Raw genomic sequence first — 25,983 nt, 5'->3', positions numbered from 1 at the left:
AATGAACAGAGTGTCTGTTCATTTTTAAAGGACCACCTTTCCCGGTTTATTTTTGCCGGTTGCATTCAGCAACAACTGTTGTTTTAGTCTCTTTAAAATGATATTTTCGCAATAATATTGTTAACATAAAACTATCCTATTAATTTAATGTAAATAGCTTACATTATCAACTTCGACAAAACAATTGTTTCATACATTAACGAATGGATAAAAGTGCAATAAATAATTTCTTTGCTATAATTTATTTATTTAGTTTATATATTATAGGGGTATCACGTACGTTTCAGTGAGTTTAAGGGTGGGGGTGTTGGGTGGAATAAAAAAAAATTGATATTCGAGGTTTCTGACCCGTTCTGTACGAGAACATCGATCCCCGCATAGTATTGTTTTCAGAAACAATACATTGCGAGGGCCGAGGTTCGAGTCGCTGGCTACAAAATTACAGATTATAACGTCTAGAAATGTGTGTTTGAGGAAAAAGTGTTTTTTTTTTATTGTATGGGGGTATGATGTTATATACCATTCTATTATAGGAGTTTTTTTTAAAAGAAATATTAAGCTTTTGATTTTGGAATTATTTCCAACGTTTTGTGTGTGAACAATAAAACTTAAAACTTGTTTTGCTATGAAATCTTGTTTAATTTACATTTTGAAATACAAATATCATGAAAGTTTTAAAAAAACACTATTGATTGTTTGCTGCAGCAGCATCCGGAATAGTTCTGCTGTTTCGCCGTCGATTCTTGCGTATCCATCGCCAGATCCGTCGAAGCCACGGCACACGAATTCGCCAACGGCGGCGGCGAGGTTGGGCAGTAGTACCTTCCTGTTGATTACTGCCTACTGTTGCGTTATCACCATCAATGGCTGGCGTCGTGGTCTCGTCACCATGTGCCATTACATCTCCTTGGTGTTGGTTCGTTGCTCTATCACCAGCACTATGATCCATTACTCTATTCCTATCTTCGCTCCCAACTAACTGTCGTCTGGTCAGCAACGCATGTGACACCTCATTTTGGCGTGAATGTCCAACTTCTTGACCATCGGCTATAATATTAGCACGATTAAATTTACGTTGCCTGACTTCAACTATGTTTTCGCATTGCTGTGCAAATTCTTCCTCCGCTTCGCGTTTCATTTTCATCCTCATTTCTTTTCTCCGAAAATATCTCTCTCTAAAATCGTCATCTGGGAAAATCTGTAAATTGTTCGCATTTTCATCACGTTTTCTTGATTTCAAACTCATTTCATAAGCGTGTGCACATCTCAGACGTCTGTTTTCATAATATTGTATTTTTTCATCCGTCGTTCCTCCGGGGAAAGCACCAGCCGGTGGTTCTTGTATATTTGTAACTCGTCGATCGGCTAAGTCGACGTAATCGGACATCAGATCAGTAAACCGTTGAATCTCAGAACGGGCACTTGCTAGCAAGTTTGTGTTTGTTCCAACATCACAATCATTTGTTGAATTTACTGGAACTTGTTTAGATCTTCTAAACGAGGGCGGTAATTCGAGAGAGTGCTCTCGGTTGTTCGGTTCATGTCTACGGCGGGTCCCAGCAGACTTATGCACAGGACCTTAATAAATAAAAAAAAGAAAAGAAAATGAATTGTTGTGCAGTATAGGCCTAAATCAATTTAATAATCAATGCAATTACAGTATTATATAACAAAAATATTACATAAGTAAATTATCTTACCATTTGGCATATCCATTTATTAATTCTCTTAGATTTCTAGATAATAAGAGCAGATGTGGTCAGTATACGATCTTCTTCGTTTTAGCTTTTCAATTGAATGTTTATTATTGCCGTTTCCATAGTACAATTTGACCCGCATTCACTAGTAAAACGCGCGCGTACCAACACAAATCGGAAACGATGTGCGCGCGAACCCAACATGCGCAGAGACAGAAAGTGGGGAAACACCGATGCAATATACGTTTTGCTGAAGTTGCAAAGCTTCTTCAATAACGATTTGGAAGCCATGGACAGCATGTGTAGCGAGAAATTGAGGATTCTTATTAACAACGGAGCCTCTGGACATTAAGTTTCGGTCGAGATGACCTATTTACCCTCCTACCACTTCTGATTGGTTTGCCATACATATCAGAGACAGCGAGTGTTGTTATTGAAGGATCAGATATTGTTTGTCTTTATGACAGCAATGGCAACATTCCAGAGAAGCTGCAAGAGCCTTTACGATCACACCTGATTACAATGAACGATACTCTCCGGTCTTTGAAACATCTTTCCAGGTTGTTTATTCGCGACTATTTTGGCCGAAACGACTTATCAAAGTTGAGTTCGCTTCCACTACCAAAGCAAATCATTCGCTATCTTATTTACGAATAATGCAGAGTGCGACAATACAAAAGAGACAGATGGAATACATTGCTTAATTTAGAATGAACAGAGTGTCTGTTCATTTTTAAAGGACCACCTTTCCCGGTTTATTTTTGCCGGTTGCATTCAGCAACAACTTTTGTTTTAGTCTCTTTAAAATGATACTTTCGCAATAATGTTAACATAAAACTATCCTATTAATTTAATAGCTTAAATTATCAACTTCGACAAAACAATTGTTTCATACATTATAATTGACAAAAGTGCAATCAACAAGTTCTTTGCTATAATTTATGTATTTAGTTTATATAGTATAGGGGTTTCGCGTTCTTTTCAGTGAGTTTAAGGGTGGGGAGTTGGGTCGAATAAATAATTCCAGAACCTCGATTCCCGCATGTATTTTTTTCAGAAACAAGACATTGCGACGGCCAAGGTTCTTTTGAGTCGCTGGCTACAACATATAACAGTATTATAATGTCGAGAAATGTGTGTTTGTTTACGTTGAGGAAAAAGTGTATTTTTTTGTATATGGGGGTATGATGTTATATACCATGCTATTATAGGAGTTTTTTTTTAAAGAAATATTAAGCTTTTGATTTTGGAATTATTTCCAGCTTCTTGTGTGTGAACAATAAAACTTAAAACTCGTTTTGCTATGAAATCTTGTTTAATTCACATTTTGAAATACAAACTATGATGAAAGTTTTAAAAAAACACTATTGATTGTCTGCTGCAGCATCCGGGATAGTTCTGCTGTTTCGCCGTCGATTCTTGCGTACCCATCGCCAGATCCGTCGAAGCCACGGCACACGAATTCGCCAACGGCGGCGGCGAGGTTGGGTAGTAGTACCTTCCTGTTGATTACTGCCTACTGTTGCGTTATCACCATCGATGGCTGGCGTCGTGGTCTCGTCACCATGTGCCATTACATCTCCTTGGTGTTGGTTCGTTGCTCTATCACCAGCACTATGATCCCTTACTCTATTCCTATCTTCGCTCCCAACTAACTGTCGTCTAGTCAGCAACGCCTGTGACTCCACATTTTGGCGGGAATGTCCTACTTCTTGAACATCGTCTATAATATTAGCACGATTAAATTTACGTTGTCTGGTTCCAACTATGTATTCGCATAGCTGTGCAAATTCTTCCTCCGCTTCGCGTTTTATTTTCATCCTCATTTCTTTTCTCCGAAAATATCTCTCTCTAAAATCGTCATCTGGGAAAATCTGTGAATTGTTCGCATTTTCATCACGTTTTCTTGATTTCAAACTCATTTCATAAGCGTGTGCACATCTCAGACGTCTGTTTTCATAATATTGTATTTTTTCATCCGTCGTTCCTCCGGGGAAAGCACCAGCCGGTGGTTCTTGTATATTTGTAACTCGTCGCTCGGCTAAGTCGACGTAATCGGACATCAGATCAGTAAACCGTTGAATCTCAGAACGGGCACTTGCTAGCAAGCTTGTGTTTGTTCCAACATCACAATCATTTGTTGAATTTACTGGAACTTGTTTAGATTCGAGAGAGCGCTCTCGGTTGTTCGGTTCATGTCTACGGCGGGTCCCAGACTTATGCACAGGACCTTAATAAAAAGATGAATTGTTGTACAGTATAGGACTAAATCAATTTAATAATCAATGTCATTACAGTATTATATAATATAATAAATTACATAAGTAAATTATCTTACCATTTTGCATATCCATTTATTAATTCTCTTAGATTTCTAGTTAATAATAGCAGATGTGGTCAGTATAAACGATCTTCTTCGTTTTAGCTGTTCAATTGAATGTTTATTATTGCCGTTTCCATAGTACAATTTGACCCGCATTCACTAGTAAAACGCGCGCGTACCAACACAAATCGGAAACGATGTGCGCGCGAACCCAAAATGCGCGACAGAAAGTGGGGAAACACCGATGCAATACGTCTTGCTGAAGTTGCAAAGTACCTAAGCAAATCATTCGCTATCTTATGTACGAATAATGCCACTACATATTTTGTTTTAGAAGGGCCAGGCAAGTAAAATGTGAAGAACCTTAATTACTAATTAATTAAGTAATGAACTGAGACAATCTCAGGTACGAATTAATATTCAAAAAATGTTCATGCACGCAGACTTTCTGAGGGCGCTTGTCATAAAGGAAAGGAAGCACCAGTTCGTATTTTAAAACAACAGAACAACACCTGGTTGCTGGTCTGTCACGGTTTTAAATCCTTTCACAGCGGAAAAGGAAGTCAAAAAGGTAATTATTATCGTGTAGTGTCAGTTAATTTGGTATAGAAAGCAAATACAGTATGTACAGTATGATGTATTTGGGGTTTGTTAGATTGTTTTTAAATGATGGATAGGTAACGTTACGTAATAATAGCTAGGCTAAGAAATGAACGGAGTAGGCCTACTACCTACTAAACAACTGCTGGTCTATAAATCATAGACGACGGTAGATGTTTAGTTTGCCTCCGTAATCCCAATCGGACTAGGCTTCTAATCTCGATGATTAGGAGGCCTAGGCTACTGTCTAATCATCTCTTCTTCCATCCCGTTGTGATACTACCTACTGACTTTTCTAGCATGGTGTTAAATGGATTTTTATGTGTACTTATGGCTGTAAACTTAGTATATTGTGATCCTTATTAGTGAATTAATCCTTTTTTATTTTTATGTTTTTTTACTACTTTAGATCAGAAAAGGTCTTAGATAGTGAGTATATTTATGTCTATGCATATAGGCTTTGTCTTGTACTACTAGTAATAGGCCTAGTAGTAGTAGGGATGTATTTGTAAGGGGTAAGTAAGAAGTACTTTTTTAGCAAGCAGCATTCCACACAAATTACAAAAAGTTTATTTTATCATGACAAAAATAAAATGCAACTGATTTCAAATGTGACTGGTATCATCGTAAACACTTTTTTTTCCACTAAGCGCCACAATCCAGTGGTGTCAATCACGTTAGTGTGCCTATAGTAGTAGATTGGCACCTAGTATTGATTATTGATTAGGATTTATTATAATAATAATAATGAAACCATCAAACAACAAGCTAGTGTATTTTACTAAAATTTAAATAATAATTTTTTAATTTTTAGTTTACACTAGTAGTAGCTGCTAATTAAATTATTGAATATATAAAATATTAAAAATTTAGCTCAACCATCTTGACTCATATAAATTATCAATATTAATTATTTTGTAGTGACTTGAATACAGTAATCTAGTATTTCTTACAGCCAGCCAGATATATTGGCTTAAATAAGCTAATCTACAATGTAATAATTGTTTTACAACTTCCTTATATAGTGTTACAAGATTTTAAATCTCCAATAAAACAGTTTATATGGATCTACCTTAATATTTTACAATAATAGTTGGCTTACAGTAGTAGTAGCTGACTCATTGTGAGCCATACTTTGTGACAATGCTTAACACAATTGTTAGAAACCACAAGTAGTCGAGCATGTACAAATAGTATTGTGGTGATAAATCAATATATTTAGGCATTTCCTTGATTACACCACCATTATTACCATGGAAGACCTATTATATTTTTTAAGTCCATGTTATTACCCCCAAGTCCCATATGGTTACATTTTAGTTTAATATGTATATGTATCCATAGTGACATACAGTACAATGTTACATGTACAGTAAAAAAAGTTTTTAATGTTTAAAAAACTATTAAAAAAATATAAAACGAGTAGAGTGAGATAAGTACTGTATAAAACAAGAAATATTTCTTACAAAAAACGCCGCTCGACTTTTTGACGTAACAGTTTAATTATTGTTCTATGACTGAGAAAATATTAGTAACTTGACTTTATCAAAATGGGCGTACTGTACACTACCATACTGTACAGTAAGTACCTGAGCACTGTACTGTAGACAGTGATATTACTAGCATACACATTGTATTGCTTGTTCTTCTATACTTAATGTTTAATTAATCAGTCAATATTTATTTTTATAGAGCTCTATTCAATTAAAATAACATGGTTAATATACTCATATTGTATGCGGAGTTGATTTACATCTTTTATTTGAATAACCCATTAAAATATTTATTTACAACTTAATGACAAATAAAGTACAATGACTTGTTAGCTTAGTGTTACTTTATCTGTTCTTATCAGCTGTAATCTCTTATAATAGTAATCGGTCAAATATGGTTGGTGATAAATATTGTGTACTGTATGCATAATAAATAAATGAAACTTCCTAGTATATGTGCTCATTCTTCACCCCTATATCCACCCCTATCATCCCCTATCCACTCCTATAATCCACTATCCATCCCTACAGTATATCCCCTTATCCATCCCTATCCACCACTATCATCCCCTATCCACCCCTATAATCCCCTATCCACCCCCTATCATCCCCCTATCCATCCCTATCCACCACTATCATCCCCTATCCACCCCTATAATCCCCTATCCATATCTATATCCCCCTATCCATCCCTATCCACCACTATCATCCCCTATCCACCCCTATAATCCCCTATCCATATCTATATCCCCCTATCCATCCCTATCCACCCCTATAATCCCCTATCCATATCTATATCCCCCTATCCATCCCTATCCACCACTATCATCCCCTATCCACCCCTATAATCCCCTATCCATATCTATATCCCCCTATCCATCCCTATCCACCCCTATAATCCCCTATCCATATCTATATCCCCCTATCCATCCCTATCCACCCCTATAATCCCCTATCCATATCTATATCCCCCTATCCATCCCTATCCACCACTATCATCCCCTATCCACCCCTATAATCCCCTATCCATATCTATATCCCCCTATCCATCCCTATCCACCCCTATAATCCCCTATCCATATCTATATCCCCCTATCCATCCCTATCCACCCCTATAATCCCCTATCCATATCTATATCCCCCTATCCATCCCTATCCACCCCTATAATCCCCTATCCATCCCTATAATCCCCTATCCACCCCTATAATCCCCTATCCATCCCTATAATCCCCTATCCACCCCTACTGTATTATCCCCTGTCCATCTCCTATCCACCCCCTATCATCCCCTACTATCCATCCTCTATCATCCCCTATCATCCCCTACTATCCATCCTCTATCATCCCCTATCCACCCCTATAATCCCCTATCCATCCCTATAATCCCCTATCCATCCCTATAATCCCCTATCCACCCCTATAATCCCCTATCCATCCTCTATCATCCCCTATCCATCCCTATAATCCCCTATCCATCCCTATAATCCCCTATCCATCCCTATAATCCCCTATCCATCCCTATAATCCCCTATCCACCCCTATAATCCCCTATCCATCCCTATAATCCCCTATCCATCCCTATAATCCCCTATCCACCCCTATAATCCCCTATCCACCCCTATAATCCCCTATCCACCCCTATATCCCCCTATCCATCCCTATCCACCCCTACTGTATTATCCCCTGTCCATCTCCTATCCACCCCCTATCATCCCCTACTATCCATCCTCTATCATCCCCTATCATCCCCTACTATCCATCCTCTATCATCCCCTATCCACCCCTATAATCCCATATCATCTCCTATCCACCACTACAGTACTGTACCATCTCCTATCATCCCCTATTATCCCATATATTCACCTCTATAATCTGTTATAATTTGATTCTGTATTATGTTGGTTACGTTTTATTTTATTGAGTTTTTTGATTGGTTTTGTTTAACATTCTAGTCGTCAATTTCCAAACATTTGTTGAGTTGCCAAAAAAAAGTTGCATAGGTTGCAATACTGTACACAGTACTTTAAGTGTTTAGTAGATCAGGAAATTTATAATGGCATTGTGTTTATACAATAACATCCAGATGGTTCTATCAATTACTCACCAAAACAAGAATCAAAAAATGTTGTAACAGTATGTTAACCTACATTCTGTAAAGTTAACTTAAATAAATCATTTAGTTTCCAACCTCAGAGATTTGAAATGCGTGACAGACTACACAATTTAACCCCATTGGGGTGGGGGGAGTACACAAAGTATCTGGGATCTTCGTCATGGTGAGCAACCGCGGAAAAATTAATTGTAATTTTCCCTGATATTATACAGTAGTACATATTTTTGCTATGTGTGGTGTATATTAACAAATACTCGCATAACTGTTTTATAATTTTAAAATATACCAATTAATTTGAATGCATTTTCCTCTCAAATTGTGATAAAAAATGATCATGCATACAGTATACTTCTGCTAAATGCGTGAAAAATATGTGGTCACGCATGTGTTTGTTCAAATTGCGTGTTTCTTCCAAAATAACTTTAAAATGCAGGACGATGCAAGAGTGTTGGTAACTATTATAAATAAATAAAGCTTGGTTTCCACTAGACACAACACAGGGATTTATTGTGCATTTCTTGCGCAACACGTTGGTTAACTTACTTGCGTAGTTGCGTTACATCCAAGTTGAAAACAAGCTTTAGATTGGTATCGTGCAAAATTGAATGCTTTACTAAATTATTTTTATCCATTTGTTTTTGTAGGTGTATATGCCAAGTCTTCATGAATGGTAAATGACATTTATAAAATATTTAAGTGAATTAAATTAGCAATGAATAGCAGATGGGGGAGCAGTAAAAACTCACACGGTAAGGTCAAAGGTCATATTAACTTGTTTAAAATATGTATACACATATTACACACTTTTCCCTCCTCAACATCCCATTAACATTTGAAGATTTAAAGCAGTACTGTAGGTTCTACATATGCCTACATTGTATACAGAAACCATCTTTAAGCTCTGTCTACACTATCAAACTGTATGTGACAACAAAATGTGATGTGCCCATATATGGATATGATAATGTCATATCACTATCATATTTGGGTACATCACTACCATATTTGGTCATATCACTATCATATTTGGTCATATCACTACCATATTTGGGCACATCACACTGTTTTTGTCAAACTAGATTGATAATGTAGACAGGGCTTTAGTCACTGCTACTGTAATTTCTTGCAACCTTTTTATTTACACATTTTAACCCCATTTAAACTAAACCTAATACAATGCAAATTTATCTACACAGTAAGTGTTTGTATGAGAATCTTATATTATTACTGTATACACACCAAAGAGGCCATAAAGGAAACACCAATACTGATCTCAACATTGGTAGGGTCAAAGGTTGTTGTAGAGACCCACATTAACTTCCTCTACAAGTGTTACTTTCCAATGATGTAGTAATTGTTATCAAATGTTATTAAACTTGTTCGAGCCAAATAAAAAATTGATATTTTACTCTTAACAATATGAAAGATATAAAATTAGGGTACATGGTGATATAGTAAATAGTAGTACCTAGAGTATCTTGTTTAGTAAGTATATATGATTAGGGTTTCTACATTACAGTATACAGTACCAATGGTATCATATCCAGGGTTTTATTTAACCTTGGCCATAAAAATCACCATTAAATCACCACTTATAAAGTATCAAGTTACAAGTGATACTTTGACCCTAGCCCTGTGACAGCCTCCAACCAGAGTGAACCAAATCAACCATGGCTTAACTGAATGTGATTATAATGCTTGAAGGATCAGCTGATATAGCCCTCCTTCTAAGCCACTAAAGTCCATTCTGTCGCAAAACATTACAAGAGTCAACATCATATAACTTGGTATAACACTGTCGAGAATTTAGACTGTAGTATATACAGTTTTACCGCAGGTAGTCATTGTCATTTTCGAAAAAAAAAACTTTAATTCTGTGTTATTATGGAGAGACTAACAAACGAAAGCAGTGATGAAGAAATGGAGCCCTATATTAATACTGCTGCTTTTGGTATCCAAAATATTGATATCGGTAAACAAACTGAAAAGCAAAAGGAATCGCAAAAGAAGAAAGATAAAGCGGAGGAGTCAACAGAGTCAGGTGGTAGCATATTAGAGAATGTCATTGGTCGGTTTAAATCATTAGAAGAAGGTAAAATGGTTTGTGTCACATGACATGTGCTTCATAAATGGTTTGTGTCACATGACATGTGTTTTATAAATGGTACAGTACAATTGTTCTTCCAATTCAAAAATGCATTTTATTTTTTGTTACAGGGAGCAAAACATGGCCCCATGCTGCAGATGCCCTGTTAAAGGGTCATGTTGTCTACAATGTTAAGGTGAGTACTGTATAATAATGCTTCGTACCCACTAGGGATGGAACACAAGAACGTATAACGCAATATACTGTAATGATTTGACCAATCACAAGCAATGGATTATCCAAATCGTCGCTTGTGATTGGTCAACTTGCTTAAAACTCAAAACTACGTCCTTAAGTTGCATCTCTAGTGGAACCCAAGCTTACAATTTTGCAGTTGAAAATATACTACGCTTTACAGTATGTATGATGTATACTAGTGACCTTGTCCATCCTATGAAATGATGAGTAAATGTAGGATGATGATTTGTTTAATCAGAATATGTTTTTATTTAGAATAGTGAAATAACCAGTTCAATTATTTTTTAAAACCTAGGGCCCAGGTTTCTGCTGACAAAATGTTTAAAAACAAACTATTGTACTGTTTATGATATTAAAAAAAAACATTTTAATGTTTTTGCAGATTTATTTAAGTAAATAAACTTAAGTGATTTTCAATGCTGTTTCTAAGTGTTTTTCAATCTGTTAGTGGGATTGGTACACCAATCTTTGGCAATATCCCATTTCTGGTACTTAATTTATACTTTGAGGAGGTTGGAAATAAAATTTAAAACTTCTTGGATTGACCTTCCTCAAGAGGTCGTAACTTACAGTTCAAAACATTGTTATGAGAAAAACAATAGCCTTATTGGTTGAACTTCAAATCTCTCATGTATGTTGCCATAGCAATAACGGATTAGAATAAGACAGAGGAAATAACTAGATGGGTTTGTGTTGTTATTGTTCTATCCTCTTGTGAATCTTAAAGCATTAGTTTGACCATGGTCACATATTAATGATTGTACTGTACTTAATTTATACATTTCACTGATCTTGTTTATAGACAGACATTTAAATAGAATCTCATTTTGATTTGCAAACAAATTTAAAGCCATAAAAGAAAAGCTTTCATTTTATTTACTCTAGACTACAATGTTGTTTACAATGACATTGAGGATTTAGTTTTATTTCGAGATTAAAAAAACATTGGTTTGTGTTACAGTAGAATAGATGTCTGAAATAATTTCCCCAGGCAGACACAAACAGATGTTTAATTTAATCTGATATAAATGACATTTGGCATCTACAGTACAGTAATCCAAATATTAATCTATTTTGTTGTACTGTATGTTATTAAAGCCAAGTCTATTTTGTGCCTAGCTTACCTGGATAAACCGAAAATAGCCCTTTCTCATCGAAAAGCGAGATATAATATAACTCCAAAAGTATAAATTGTCATTAAAGCCAAATCTTGTGATTATTTTTAATGTTTGTATAATGAAAAGTATTTTTCATCTGTTTATATCTACAATAAACAAAGATCACATATAATTTGTCAAAATGAATGAAATGTATTAAAATCTAATTAATGTTTGTTTATTTTTGGACTACAGAACATTTATATCAAAAACAAAACTATAAAATAACAGAAAATTAAGACTGAATTTTTTTTATTATCCATTGCTTTTATAACCCTATAATCTTCTCAATGTTTACAAGCTATTATAGCACTGTAGTATTTTAAGCTCTATCTACACTATCAAACTAGTTTGACAAAACATGTGTGATGTGCCCAAATATGGTAGTAATATACCCAAATATGGTAGTGATATGACATCATGTCCACACATGTCACAGTTTTTTGTCGCATAAAGTTTGATAGCGTAAACAGAGCTTAGGTATTTTAGTCTCCTGGCGGCCATATTGTTAACTTTTATTTGTATGTTTTAGCTTTTAGGAAATACAGAAGTTGATAGAGCTAAAGGGGCTGATCTGGTTAAAGAATCTGTTAAGAAATTAAAGGTTTGTATCTCTTTCACGTTCAACCTCTTGCATGTATTCACCAGTATGATTGGCAAGGTATCAACCTCATCACTGTTTGACAGAGACCTTTGACAACCTTGTGGCCCGCATATGAGATTGTTCCCTCTTGTTGCGAGAACCGCTCCAAAATCATTCTTGTGGCTACATCACTGGCAGGGCCGTAGGCACCAGTATGGTTGGTAAGGTTTCAACCTGACCACTGTTTGACAGAGACCTTTGACAACCCTGTCCCCACATATGAGATTGTTCCCTCCTTTGCGACAACCGTTCCACAATCATTCTTGTGGCTACAGTAATTGTTTTTGTGGATTTAAGCAAAACTGAAAACTGTTGCTTAATAATTAAGAATTAAATTCGCAATTTGTATTTATTTGGCTTTTAAGCTGTCAATTTATTTATAAATTCAAACTTTCTATCAAAGTCTTCATTGTTCTTCATTCTATTTGCCTCTCTCTTGACCTCTCTATTGACCTCATAAATATTCGGATAACCTCATGTCAACCAGTTTTACTCAAACATGAAATGTATTCATAGGATCAGATAAGTAAGACATTATTGAAACCTGTCTCATTGTTTAGAAATGTAAGATAAACATGAATGGAATTTATAGACATAACAGGTGTTAGAACATACTAGAATGCTTAGTTGTAATGTTGGTATGTGAAGGTCATACTCTACCCTTTATAAATGCATTATTTATACCTCAGGGTGTGCTTACCCTTGTAGAAATGGTACCTATCAGTCTGCTTTTCATGCCACTAATTTTGTTATAAAATTCAGGCCAATTGGATTTCTGATATAAATAAATGGTTTTAATGTTTTCGTCAATAAAACTCATAATTAATCAATTTCTACCATATCAAATCCTTTTAAAACTATAATTTAAATAATATTTTTATCTTTTCTTTATATTTTTTAGTTCTTCTGATATAAATTCTCCCAAGGTGTGGTTTTAATGTAATTGTCAATAAAACTCATAATTAATCAATTTCTGCCATATCAAATCCTTTTAATACCATAATTTAAAATATTTTTATCTTTTCTTCATATTTTTTAGTTATTCTGATATAAATTCTCCCAAGGTATGGTTTATGTTCTTGATCAATTTATACCATATCAAATCCTTCTAAAACCATATCATAATTTGAAATGATATTTTTATTATTTCTTTATATTTTTTAGTTCAATCGTCATCTGAAACGATCAGAGGGTGTAAAACCGCGCAAAGTTGAGCTCACCATCTCTGCTAATGGAGTTGCCCTTCAAGATAGGGCTAGTCATGTAAGTGTCCATTCAAGTCAAGCGTAACTATTTAGTGCCCATCAAGATAGGGCTAGTCATGTAAGTGTCCATTCAAGCGTAACAATTTATAGTGTCCTTCAAGATTGGGCTAGTCCTGTAAGTGTCCATTCAAGCGTAAATGGGTGTTGCATTTGTGTTCATTGAAGCGTAGAAGGCAAACCCACGAGTTCACATAGTGTAGTCATGGAGTTATAAAATTTATAACTCCATGGTGTAGTAAAGTTAAACGTTTTAAATGGCCAAATACAAAATTTGGCAAAATTCTTCTATAAAAGTCAGACAGACTTTTTTTCAATAGTTAGGTAGTTTAATCAATGTAATAACATACCTGTTGACTCCCTAGAAAGTGGAAAAAAAGTTTGGGTATGCAGTGGATAATTTTTGCTATAGCATGAAAATAAATCTGTTAAGTGTAAATAAAAACACCAGAAAGTATTATTATTATATTTAGTCATCTGATAATAATTGTTATCCCACCGTTTTTTTCCCTATTTTTGTGTTAATGTCTCTCATTTTTAGAACATTTGTGTACAAAAGAATAGGGATTTTACTGTGTAATTTGAACTATCCCCTCACTGATAACAAAGTGAAATAAAAATGTATGATCAATAGACATTGTTTGCCCACACCTGGCTTTTAAAACCTTTCATCTGACAATTGTTGTATCATCCTTAATTCCATCAAATTACTTTTTAACTTTGAACTATTGAACCAAATAGAAGAATACCTCACTGCTTATACACAGTTTGAATACCAATTAATATTATTGAATTATTCTAATGTAACCACTGTATAAATGATAACGTTTCGTTTAAATTATTTTTGTAGGAGAAGCTGTACACATTTCCTCTACATAGGATATCGTACTGCGCAGATGACAAGTCAGACAAACGAATATGTGCATTTATAGCGAAAGAAGTTGGAACGGACAAACACATTTGTTTTGTTCTTGATAGTGAAAAGTGTGTAAGTTATCAATCTATGTTGAAGATGCTTAGTAGGGTAATCTAAAGCTCTGTCTACACTATCAATACTAGTTTGAAAAAAAATGTGTGATGTGCCCAAAATGGTAGTGATATGCCCACATATGGTAGTGATATGACATTATCATGTCCATATATGAGCACATCAGGTTTTTTTGTCACATAAAGTTTGATAGTGTGTACAGAAAATAAAACACATTCCGAATACCAAAACCAGACATATTAGGCTGGCCCAAAGGTGTATTGAGAGAGTTGAATGTAATATTAACGTACTGTATTTGTTTTGTAGGCTGAAGAAATTACTTTGACTGTTGGTCAAGCTTTTGACCTTGCCTATAAGAAATTCCTGGATACCTCAACAAAAGAGACGGATATGAAAAAACAGATTAACAACTTGCAAAGAAAGGTACGTGTTGAGTTTGATTAAACTTTTGTTTTATTAAATCAATATTAAAAGGAAAAACGGTAGCAAAATTAACATTTCTGTTGCTTTTTTAAATGATTGATGATTTGTTACTAAACTGACCTCTAGAGGAACACTTGTCCATACTAAAATAAAGTGGAAATACATGGCAACACAATCAGAAACAGCAATTTATAAAGAAAGAAAACAATTTAAAATGGAAAGCTATACATACAAGAATACCAGTGTACACATGTAGCTCATGTGCACTTTAAAGAACCTAGTACATTTTTTGAGACGAGTAGGTTACTCCGGTGTACTAGTACACATACAGCCACTGATCATAACTGGACCCTCTGGAAGAGGTTACACTGTATAAATAAATAACAAAGTCAAATATATTGGTGTCTACATGACTTGGTGGATGTGTCTTGGTTATGATGTTAAATTGTTATATTAGTAATGATATTAGAAACACTAGAGTTGCGTTTTTCCTATCAGTGTACAGCCCATATAACGTGTATATATAATTATGAACTTGTTTTATGCTCTAGCTCCAGGAATTAGAAATAGAAAATTCAAAGCTAAAGTTGAGGATAACGGAACTGGAAGGTTTACCTGGTCTACCGCCCTCATACCATGAATCAAATGCACAAGTTTCAGAACCGGTTAGTTAATTTGTTTATTTGAATTGAATAATTTACAATAGTATTAATATTATTTACCTTTTTTGTGTATAATAGAAGTGTTTGTTTTCTAGGCCCCATCTGGTGATCTGTTTGTGATGGACCCCTTCAACCCATCAGGAAACGTCAATGGTACATCTGTGACGAATGGACAGGCACCAAGTTTATTTGAAGCCCAGCCTAGCATTGGTAATGGCCACAGTGTTGATCATGGTGCTATTACGAATAATTCCAACAATGGTATTCCAGGTATTAATTAAAACTTTATTTACCAGTCTAAAGAAATAATTAATTAATTAATTAACCACTATTAATTAATTATTAATGAATCATTATTTTATCTTTATCATAATATCATCCATCATCATTAATACTCAAGATTCAAGAAAATGTTATTGTCTATATAAATAAAACATACAGAAATTCATAATACTCAGCAATTCAAGTTAAATCTTATTCTTATCATCATTATCATAATCATCATCATCATCATCTTTATAATCATCATTATCATCATCTTTATCATCATCACCATTATCAACATCATCATTACATCATCATTTTTATCATCGTCATCATTATCATCATCTTTATTATCATTATCATCATCTTTATTATCATCTTTATCATCATCATTATCATCATCTTTATCATCATCATTATCATCATCATCTTATCATTATCTTCATCTTTATCATCATTATTATCATCATTATCATCATCCATCATCATTATCATCATTATCATCATCATCTTTATTCATCATCTTTTTTATCAACAATACCACATTAACAAGACTAGCAATCTTTCTCAACAACATCATTTTGTTTCATCATTGCATCATAACATTTGTATCTTTTTGTGTATTTTAATGTTTGTTTTTCTTTGTCTTCCACCCATTGATGTATTCCCATCCGTCATGTTCTTATTATCTCCTTCATATATAGTTTTACCAGCTCCACCTGATAAAAAAACTCGAACTCGTTCTCAAGTTCGGTCTCCCACTTATACCTGTTGAGTATAACCTGTTTATTGTTGCTTCACTTATCTAATAACCTCTCATTGCAATAAACTAAACATTAACCAACACATGAAAGAGAGATTATTGAAAAGTTATTATTATAATATAAAATTATCATAGTAAAGTGTTAAGCTCTGTCTACACTATCAAACTAGTTTGATAAAAAATACGGTAGTGATATGACATCATCATGTCCACATATTGTTGGCACATCACATTTTTTTGTCACATAAAGTTTAATAGTGTAGACAGAGCTTTATATTTGTATACTTTAAAACACTGTAAATTGATTATAACATTTTACTATGATCAACATTTTTCCTTTTGAACTGTATGGCACAATACACTAGCAAAAATGAATGTAAAACTCTTCAATATAATTTGGCCTTTTTATGTTTGTTTAGATTCTGTACGCATCGGTAGACCTATATCCACTAAGTACAGTGTCATTTTTTGCAGTATACAAATTGGGAAACTCTTAATTAAGAACTGGTTGTTAACCTTATTATTAACATGATAATAAAAAATATTTAGAGCTTAATGACACAACTTCCATGTGCTTTACATTATAAATGAAAATTAAGCGTCAAATAAATGCTGTCATACAGTAAAATATGAGTGTGATTTAGTGACGTACATACATATATCTTGTATGAAAATAACATTTTTTCACAAGCATGTGATTTAATATAAAAAGTAGTTTACAATAATATAATTGTTTGTGTACAGTACTTATTTTTGTTGCTCATTAAACATCTTAATCATGTGTATACTGTATCAATGAATAATACATTATTAGATTAAAACTAACTGAAGAAATATAGTAATTTATCCTAAAAAGCTAATGAGAGGTGTATAAAAGTATGTAATATAGCTATACCATGGAGCTATAGAAATAATAGCTCCATGGTTTAATATAGTGGTTTTTTTATATAACCATATAATCATAAATTGGTGGTGACCTTTAACCTGTAAGCACAATTTAGTGCTAGAAACTGATCAAATAGCTTCAACTTGTTTTGAGTACTAAACAGTAAAGCTTGGTTCCCACTAGCAACGTAACACAACCTATGCAACATAAGCAAATGCCCTTCCAATAATTGTGTTTGCCCCCGCCTGCGTGAAATCAAACCTGCTTGTTGCGCGTCAATGTTAGCATGCCGTAGACTTTGACCTGGTTCACCCCGCGTACTTTTGAGTAGGATACGCGTTATACTATGTTTTCCGGTGTTTTTCTTGGGTTGTTGCGTGAAAATCAAACTGATTTGATTTCCCATAGCGATGTTTGCAGCAATGTTACGTCGTCGGTTCCACTTGTGATTACGCAATACAACACTTTGAGTCGATACGTTGCTGCGTTACGCTGTGTTGCGTTCTAGTGGGAACCATGCTTAATGTGTGTTGAATATTAAATTCTTGAAAAGTAATTTGTGTTTATGGGAACTTTACCTCATATATCATTAATTAACAACATTTATTATGAATGTGGTATGCTGTGTGATAGTTTGATAAAACACTTGTTTATACTCACTGTTTTTACACATTTACTACAGAAAGCTTGCACCCACTCCTTCCTATGAAAATATGTGTTATTTGATTTGCCAATAAAAAGTTGTTTAATTTTAAGGCCGTAATGAGAGTTTAAAAACAGATGAGGCAAAGATATAATTATAATATATAATATGATGATATGTGCTGGAGAATTGTGGTGGATGGTGAAAATTTCAGAAGAGGCAAGCGCCTCGTCTGCCTCATGCTGGCTACAGACCTGAATTTTATCAATGAAATTTTACCATTTTTCATTTCAGCAATTCCACCTCCACTTGCAACCAGAAGACCTAGGCCACAAGGACGCCCTCAAGCAGGTAAATTATAATGTTGTCTGCTGCTTTTTGCTTTTATTCGTTCTAAGGGATATTTGTAAGAAAATTTATAGTTGAAATGAAAATCATTATTGAGAAAAATTTCCATTATAAAGTTTGAATTCCGACCCATTTATGCTACATGATTTAATCGGCTTATCTGATTGGTTTGTTTTTAAAAGATCTAGCTCCTCGGACTCCTCGCTGTTTGAGTACGAGCAGTGCGAGTAGATCTTTTGTGAGAAGTTTGAGGAGCGCGTAAGCAACCAGTCGATTACGCCTAATGTTTGTTATAAATGATGTTAACGTACACATACATACAATGTCATTACATGTATTCTCATTTAAATAAATTTAGGGGTTCAATGTTTCTTTCTGCATGTCATAATTTGAATTTTAAGCTCGTTCTACACTATCAAACTAGTTGAATAAAAAAAGTTTGATGTGCCCAAATAGGATGGTGATATGCCCAAATATGGTAGTGATGTGACATCATCATGTCCATATATGGGCACATCACATTTTTTGTCACATAAAGTTTGATAATGTAGACAGAGCTTTACTTTAAACCCATCAATGTATCTGTTATTGCATGTGTATCTTGTAGTGTAGACTGCATTACCTCTTTTTAACCTGGTGAAACGTATTTTGTATATTAATGTCTGTTTTAATTGCATAGCGTATATGTTGTCTTGCTTTTGTACTCTTTTCTTAGGGCTAGGCCTTGTACCCCCTCCTGGAAAACCAAGCTCACCCAACCCTTTTCAAGCACCTACCAAGCCTACCATTCTAGATCTCTCTGCAGGAGGTGATTGTTCAATATTTTCTTTCTTTTTTGTGTCTGCTGCCCTCTATTATTGTTTTTGTATTGTCTTTGAAGATATATTGTCCCCAGCCCCTGAAAAATAATTCTTACAATTTTTGTTGTTGAATATGCCATTTTAATGTCACAAATTAGTTATCCACCTTGACCAACAATGCATTTTATAAGTGATTAACTTTATTAAAAACCTATTCAAAGTCTGATTTATTCTTCATTTTTCATGTTTTTGGGGGACAATACATCTTTAAAGTTATGATGGGTAAAGGTGAACTAGACAAGATTATTTATTATTAAAGATGTATTGTCCCTTGAAACACAAAAAAATGAAGGTCAAAATATTCTAAATTTAAATTGGCCATATCAAAGTAATATTAAAGTTATTCACTTTAAGTCGAAAATTCGAGTCACAAACAACAATTTTACGTAATTAAAAGCTAAATTAATTAATTACATTTCGTCTGGAAAATCGTCGCGAGCGAAAGTAAACAAAGATTTCAAACCACGAGTATACATTATGCATGATGCTAATTAGGATTGTTTACAACTCTTCACGGTTGAGAAGGTGTTTTCACACAGATCGCGAGGAATTTTTATGATTATGCATACAGAGTAGCCAAATAAGCGCGTTGCATTAAGAGGTATGCTTTGATTGAAAACTTTGACTGGAAGTCAAAGTTATTTTTTGAACCAAAAGACGTCTGTATTTCAGTTAAATGATTTTTTTTCCGACTAATTTTTGGTGAAAGTTAATAACTATTAGGATACTTCAAAATGACCCACTTTTTTTCGAAATCTTTTATTTTTTATTTTTTTGGAATTTGACAAAGGGACAATACATCTTTAAGTAACAACCTAATATGGAAGAAAATAAAGCAACAATATTTTTAAGGTTTTCATAACATGATGTGCGGTTTAGAATTTCTTTTATTCCTGTCAAATATATATTTTAAAAGTTTAGATACGGCGACTTAAATATGTATTGCTTTTGGCTCTAGGTGGCGCTGCTCCAGTTCACCCGACTGCTGCATTTAATCCGTTTGAAGTGCTGTCCCCAGGCACCGGTTTTGATAGTCCAGCAGACCAGCAAATGAGAGAGATGCAGGTAACTATTATCATAAAAAACAATTTAAATAATATAGTATCACGTCATATTTGAAAAACCTATTATAGTATAAAATATGTCTACTGCCCTCAAGTAGATTTGCAATAATATTTTAGTAGATCTTATAATAGTTCAATCATTTTACATTTTTATTACGGCTTAAAATTTCCAAAATATTCTATCTACAATCTATCACTTATTTTGGAATCTAAAAAAGGTGTTTATTAAATTTTCACTCTCTAATATTATTTTCACTCTTATAATATTATTTATTTTCACTTAACACTTTCTCACAGCTCAATCAGACTGACCTTTTGGGGTCAATAGAACTTCCTGATTAAATTAAGGTAACTTGTACAGTCACCTGTATTGTTGATGTGTCATGACTTCTTCACAGCCCTTCGTGAATTGCACCTGTGCTGCTTTTAGTGTCATGGCTTCTTCACAGACCTGTGTGGAACACCACTTGTGTTTTCAGTGTGGTGTAGCTTCTTCACAGACCTATATGAATAGCATTTACAATTAGTTTATGTTCGCTATTCACAGACCTGTGTAAACGCACTGTTATTTGTTGATTGAGCATGTTTATGTATCATGGCTTTTTTGCATAACAAATTAAAAAAAGAAAAATGTTGGATTTGTTCAGTCATAGCCTCCACACAGAAACCTTTTTATTTGTGGTCCCCTTTCACACAGCAGTTTAGTGTTACCTGTGTTGTATTGGTCGAATCTAAAGCTCTGTCTACACTATCAAACTAGTTTGACAAAAAAAGGTGTGATGTGCCCAAATACGGTAGCGATATGACATCATCATGTCCATATATGGGCACATCACATTTTTTTGTCACATGTTTGATAGTGTAGACAGAGCTTTAGTTGTTTGTGTTATTTCTACAGTAGTTTATTTTATAAACCTGTGTAAAGTTAATTTTGTCTGTTTTCGTGTAATATGCATAGTTTATCCATTCTGTAATTGACGAGTTGCTCGCTGTTAGATCTAAAGAAAGACAAAAAACAGAATCGTTTTCAGTTTCCTTAGATTTTGTGGAACTTCATGTTCGCTTGTGTTTTATTTCAATTTCATATCAATAAAAGAAGTTTCTTTTATTAGTTCGAATATTTAAAAAAAAATCTTTATTAGACTCTATATATGGAAACTCTCCCAAAACCAAACTAACTAGAATTGTTAAATTCTCATAATAACAATTTATGAGAACCTACAATTTATAAAATATTTTAAATTATTTTATACCTGATCATAAGTTTTCAGCAATGAAAATATGATACATCCGGCATTTCCATATATAGCAGACGTTTTCAGATTAATTCATTTTTCATCAATTTCCTTATCCGACTGTTTCTAATTCTCTTTCCTTGGTTCGGACACTAGTGCATGTTCTATATTATTCCCTTGTTTCACCATTTCATTCAGATTCTATTCCCGGATATTCAATTCCTAATTCCAAATAAAAAATCTTATTTTCCCTGTTTTAACACAGTATTGTATTATCCGTGATGTCTATTTAATTTACCCTGCCATTCCCTGATTCCAATGCTATTTATACTAGTTGCCTTACAGCTCTGTCTACACTATCAAACTAGTTGGACAAAAAGGTGTAATGTGCCAAAATATGGTAGTGATATGCCCAAATATGGTAGTGATATACCCAAATATGGTAGTGATATGACATCATCATGTTCATACAGTATATGAGCACATCACATTTTTTGTCACATAAAGTTTGATAGTGTAGACAGAGCTATAAACCTCCCAACATTTAATTTATTCCCTAAACTTCGCTCATTCCAACATCCATTAATCCTATGAAAAAGTATCAGTCTCTTTCTACCAATCCCTTAGTAGTTAACAAGATGCTATTGCTTACTATTGAAAGCTTACCAAGGAACCAGTTGTAGCCTTTAGGAGAGAATGTCCTAATTTGGAAATCTTGTTTTCTATTGTCATTGTAAACAATTATTGACTCAAGCTACCCCTACCTCCTAATTTTTTTTTTTTGACATTAGATTAAGTTCAACACTGTATTTCACACTTTTTATACCCTGGGCCCATTATTTCAAATTTCTGGATCCACCACTGTGGTGGTATAAATGTGAAAAATTGTTAATTTGCATGCATGTGTGAGAAAATCTTGCCTGCTTAGCGACAACCACTCTTGATCTAACATAGGTAGTATGTTTAGTGTTTACTAATAAACTGTACATTTATCATTTTGTCATATTTTTCAGGAGGGTTTTGCAACTGGATTGACACTGAGTAATGATGATTTCTCATTAGCTGACCTTGACCCCCTCAACAAGTAGACTCCTCACCCCAGCAACAAGTAGACTCCTCACCCCAGCAACCTACACATGAGCCCCAAGAGATCTTGAAGGTGATTCAGTTATTCCTGTTGATGTTATTGTTCACGTTTTTTGAATTTTAATTCATTTCCCTAACACTACTACCATGAAATGGGTCATCATGTGTTTTGTTATCTTATTGCGCAATCAATCAAGCACGGGACGTTGGATTTCAAACAACAATCACCGCGACAACCAGAAAATTTTGCCGAAAGACATTTCCTCGATGAAGTCTGGATAAACATTGTTAATTTTTATTTCAAGTTTTATTAATTTAATCACTAATCCATCACTTCATTTGTTAGTACTAATATAACATTTCTGTTTTAAATTTTTTTTATGTACAAATCACATGAGATATGCAAAAGAAAATTTGATATCAACGTTTTACTATGCACTTGGTTTTTATAATTGATATTACGGTGAAACCATTGAGAAGCCAAAGATGTTACGATTTGTGGTATCAAGAAGTATATTTAAATAATAATGGGAGGCTATAACAAGGAGAAATTGTATGGAAGATGGAGTAACCATACCATCTACACCCATGACCACAGAGGACATTTCTATTAAGCTTTGTCTACACTATCAAACTTTATGTGACAAAAAAATGTGATGTGCCCATATATGGACATTATGATGTCATATCACTACCATATTTGGGCACATCACACTAGTTTGATAGTGTATACAGAACTTTAGGGAGACACTTTTATTGGTCCTACAAGTTTTCCATTTCTTGTTAGTTGATTTGATTTATAGAGGGGGTACTGTACTAATAGTTGAGAAAATTCTAGGACATGTCCGTTTGACTTTCTTTTCCGTTATCCATGCACAATGATTTTAATTATTTTTTTATAGTTAGAAATAGTTATATGAGATTACTGTATGTAACATGTGGTGCTGTAGATTCTAAGCTCTATATTTATTTATCCCCTTTTCCTTTTAAATTAGATTTTCAAAAGAAATTTCAATTGAATTTAGTAGTACAAGTTAATATTATATTTGGAAGTTACTGCACATTCCACCATACATCTGCCTTCTCTTCTTACCTATCCCATTTACTGGTCCATTATCAACCACCCTTTTCTTTATGGTAATCTTTTTTGGTACCAAGTTTATATGTTTGATCTGTTACTTTGTAGACATTTTTTAGTATTTTGGACAAGAAGGATCTTGCATATTTATATATTTCAATTCTTGGGTTCATACATTTATATTATACATTTAGTATATTGTAGAAGGAGTCTTGTGAAATTTTGGAATTAATGATTGAATTATTTATAACAATTTAAAAATGTATATAATTTTGATCATTAAAAATAGTAAATTTCTTTTAATCTCCAAATCTTTGTTTCTCTAATTGAAATGTACCCCATTGTACAACAAGTTACAGTAAGTATCATCTTCTATCTAGTCACACTGGGATAATGTACTATATTTAGTATTTCATACTATTTAAAAAAAAAAACATTTAAATTTACTATTTATGATAAACTAAGATAAACTGTGCCTTTATTTTGTAGTAATATTACTAACATATTATGAGTAACCAGTGACTGGTTAACCACGGCTAATAAACTATACTGAACTATAGAGGGTGTATGTTAAACAATGTATTCATTATAGTACACACAAATGTATACCTTTGTCTAATTGACTTTTAATAGTTTTATTTATAGAAATACCAGAAAGATAATTTTCCAAATACTCGATACATTCAATATGGTAACATTACCACTTAATTTTGTTTGATTGTTAAACAATTATAACTATAGTATAATTATTCCACATATTTGGTTAAATGTTATGTTGTATATAAAATTAATATCAATAATAATTCCAAAAAAATAATTATTAAAGATGAAGTAAAATTTAACTGCAAAAATACAGTGCAGCAATTCCATTCCTGATTGTTTTCTCGTGGTTTACGAAGTAAACAAACCTCGAAACTAGTAAAAAACTAAAATAAAGAAATACACACTGTGATGCTATTTTGATAATGAAGCACAGATGGATAACAAATTGAAGCGGATGTCTAACATTTTAATATCTATTTTAAGTTTCTAAGCCTTGCATAAAGTGTACTTATATCAAATGCTTATTACATATAAAGTTCTTATATTCACATTTTAAACTGTAAATTTAATAATGATTTATCATTCTATTATTATAGACTAAAAAATGTTAATTACTTTATTTTCGGTAGAGTTTGCTTATTTTTTTATACTAATTTATTTTATTATATTATATTTTTCATTTCACAAAGTATAACTTATATTTTATTTTCTTCACTAGATTTCAATACTTTACCAAAATTAACATATTAAACTGAATTTATTTCAGTAAATATGGTTGATTTGAAAAAAAAACTATGGTTGGGTGGCAGAAAAAAATTCCTGACAAAATGCATTTTTATAAGTGTTCAACATATTCTGGATTTCGGACAATATATGTGATTGAAAAATGTAGCTAGAGTTTTCTCTGGCCACCAGATCGAATCCGGCTGTAATAAACATTAGTAACATTCCTTTTTTGTCCAAAACAATAACAATATAATGTTCTCTTTTAAGTAGGTTAAACCATAAATATTGTTATTCTATAAAATACCAAATTGAAAAAAACAATATTAGAAAGTATAATAGTGTATTACTTGTGAAATACTGTATTTATTATAAATGATATAATTTTTTTAGGATTAATGTGAATTTACTAAACAGGTTTCTTTCTATATACAACTAACAGCTGAACTCTTTCAAATGATGTAAAATAAAAGGCCTGTTATTTAATAAAATTATCTATCTGTGAAATTCAAATATAATTTAGTTTTGTTTTTTGTTGTGTTGAATACATTAAGTCCAAGTGTCTATGCTAAAATACCTCTATCACTCAAAACTGGCAATATTCTGTAACTTTTTAAATAGAGGCAGATTCTTGCCCAGTTTCATGATAAATTCTGTCGTACAATGTGACAGGCCATAAGGCTAACATTCAGGTGACAGATGTGATATGTATGTGACACTGTATTACAGATTTTGCCTATGATATGGTAATGTCATATTTGGAGATAGAGAATCGTTTAAAAAAT

At 33.4% G+C, this 25,983-nt stretch overlaps 2 protein-coding genes across 8 annotated transcripts; one reads left to right on the top strand and one right to left on the bottom strand.

Annotated features, from left to right (window-relative positions):
- Positions 1–685: 685 nt before the first annotated feature.
- Positions 686–4,091, bottom strand: LOC144834661 (uncharacterized). Its single transcript, XM_078689585.1, has 3 exons — positions 4,036–4,091; positions 3,196–3,927; positions 686–906 (listed from the first exon to the last, which is right to left on the bottom strand). The coding sequence occupies exons 1-3, from the start codon at positions 4,049–4,051 to the stop codon at positions 686–688; spliced, it is 969 nt and encodes a 322-aa protein (XP_078545711.1). The 5' UTR covers positions 4,052–4,091.
- A 420-nt stretch (positions 4,092–4,511) lies between these two features.
- LOC144849784 (PTB domain-containing engulfment adapter protein 1-like) lies at positions 4,512–25,710 on the top strand. Of its 7 annotated transcripts, none has more exons than XM_078706883.1 (14): positions 4,512–4,591; positions 8,871–8,975; positions 10,444–10,508; positions 12,260–12,331; positions 13,535–13,633; positions 14,483–14,620; positions 14,927–15,043; positions 15,595–15,708; positions 15,801–15,975; positions 16,674–16,739; positions 18,556–18,612; positions 19,325–19,417; positions 20,428–20,534; positions 22,782–25,710. In XM_078706883.1, exons 2-14 carry the CDS (start codon positions 8,939–8,941, stop codon positions 22,854–22,856), a joined length of 1,215 nt encoding a protein of 404 aa, XP_078563009.1. In that variant the 5' UTR covers positions 4,512–4,591; positions 8,871–8,938; the 3' UTR covers positions 22,857–25,710. The 7 variants fall into 7 exon arrangements, with proteins under 7 accessions (XP_078563009.1, XP_078563016.1, XP_078562974.1 ...); XM_078706890.1 differs by having other exon boundaries at positions 4,545–4,641; XM_078706848.1 differs by lacking the exons at positions 4,512–4,591; positions 8,871–8,975 and adding exons at positions 9,772–10,318; positions 20,831–20,881.
- The last annotated feature ends 273 nt before the right edge of the window (positions 25,711–25,983 follow it).

This window comes from Antedon bifida, chromosome 1 (assembly GCF_963402885.1).
Source record: "Antedon bifida chromosome 1, ecAntBifi1.1, whole genome shotgun sequence".
NCBI classification, from domain to species: Eukaryota; Metazoa; Echinodermata; class Crinoidea; order Comatulida; family Antedonidae; genus Antedon; species Antedon bifida.
Note: the sequence above shows the minus strand (reverse complement) of the source record. Positions and strands in the feature narration are given on the sequence as shown.

Bases quoted from the DNA above. Each gene is read 5' to 3' on its own strand.
- LOC144834661 (XM_078689585.1), bottom strand. The intron at 907-3,195 runs GTACTACTACCC...ACCAACACCAAG, and splicing joins AGGCAGTAATCAACAGGAAG to GAGATGTAATGGCACATGGT.
- LOC144849784 (XM_078706842.1), top strand. From the start codon at position 10,111: ATGGAGAGACTAACAAACGAAAGCAGTGATGAAGAAATGGAGCCCTAT. The intron at 15,976-16,673 runs GTATTAATTAAA...CTTCATATATAG, and splicing joins TTCCAACAATGGTATTCCAG to TTTTACCAGCTCCACCTGAT. The intron at 18,613-19,324 runs GTAAATTATAAT...CTCTTTTCTTAG, and splicing joins ACAAGGACGCCCTCAAGCAG to GGCTAGGCCTTGTACCCCCT.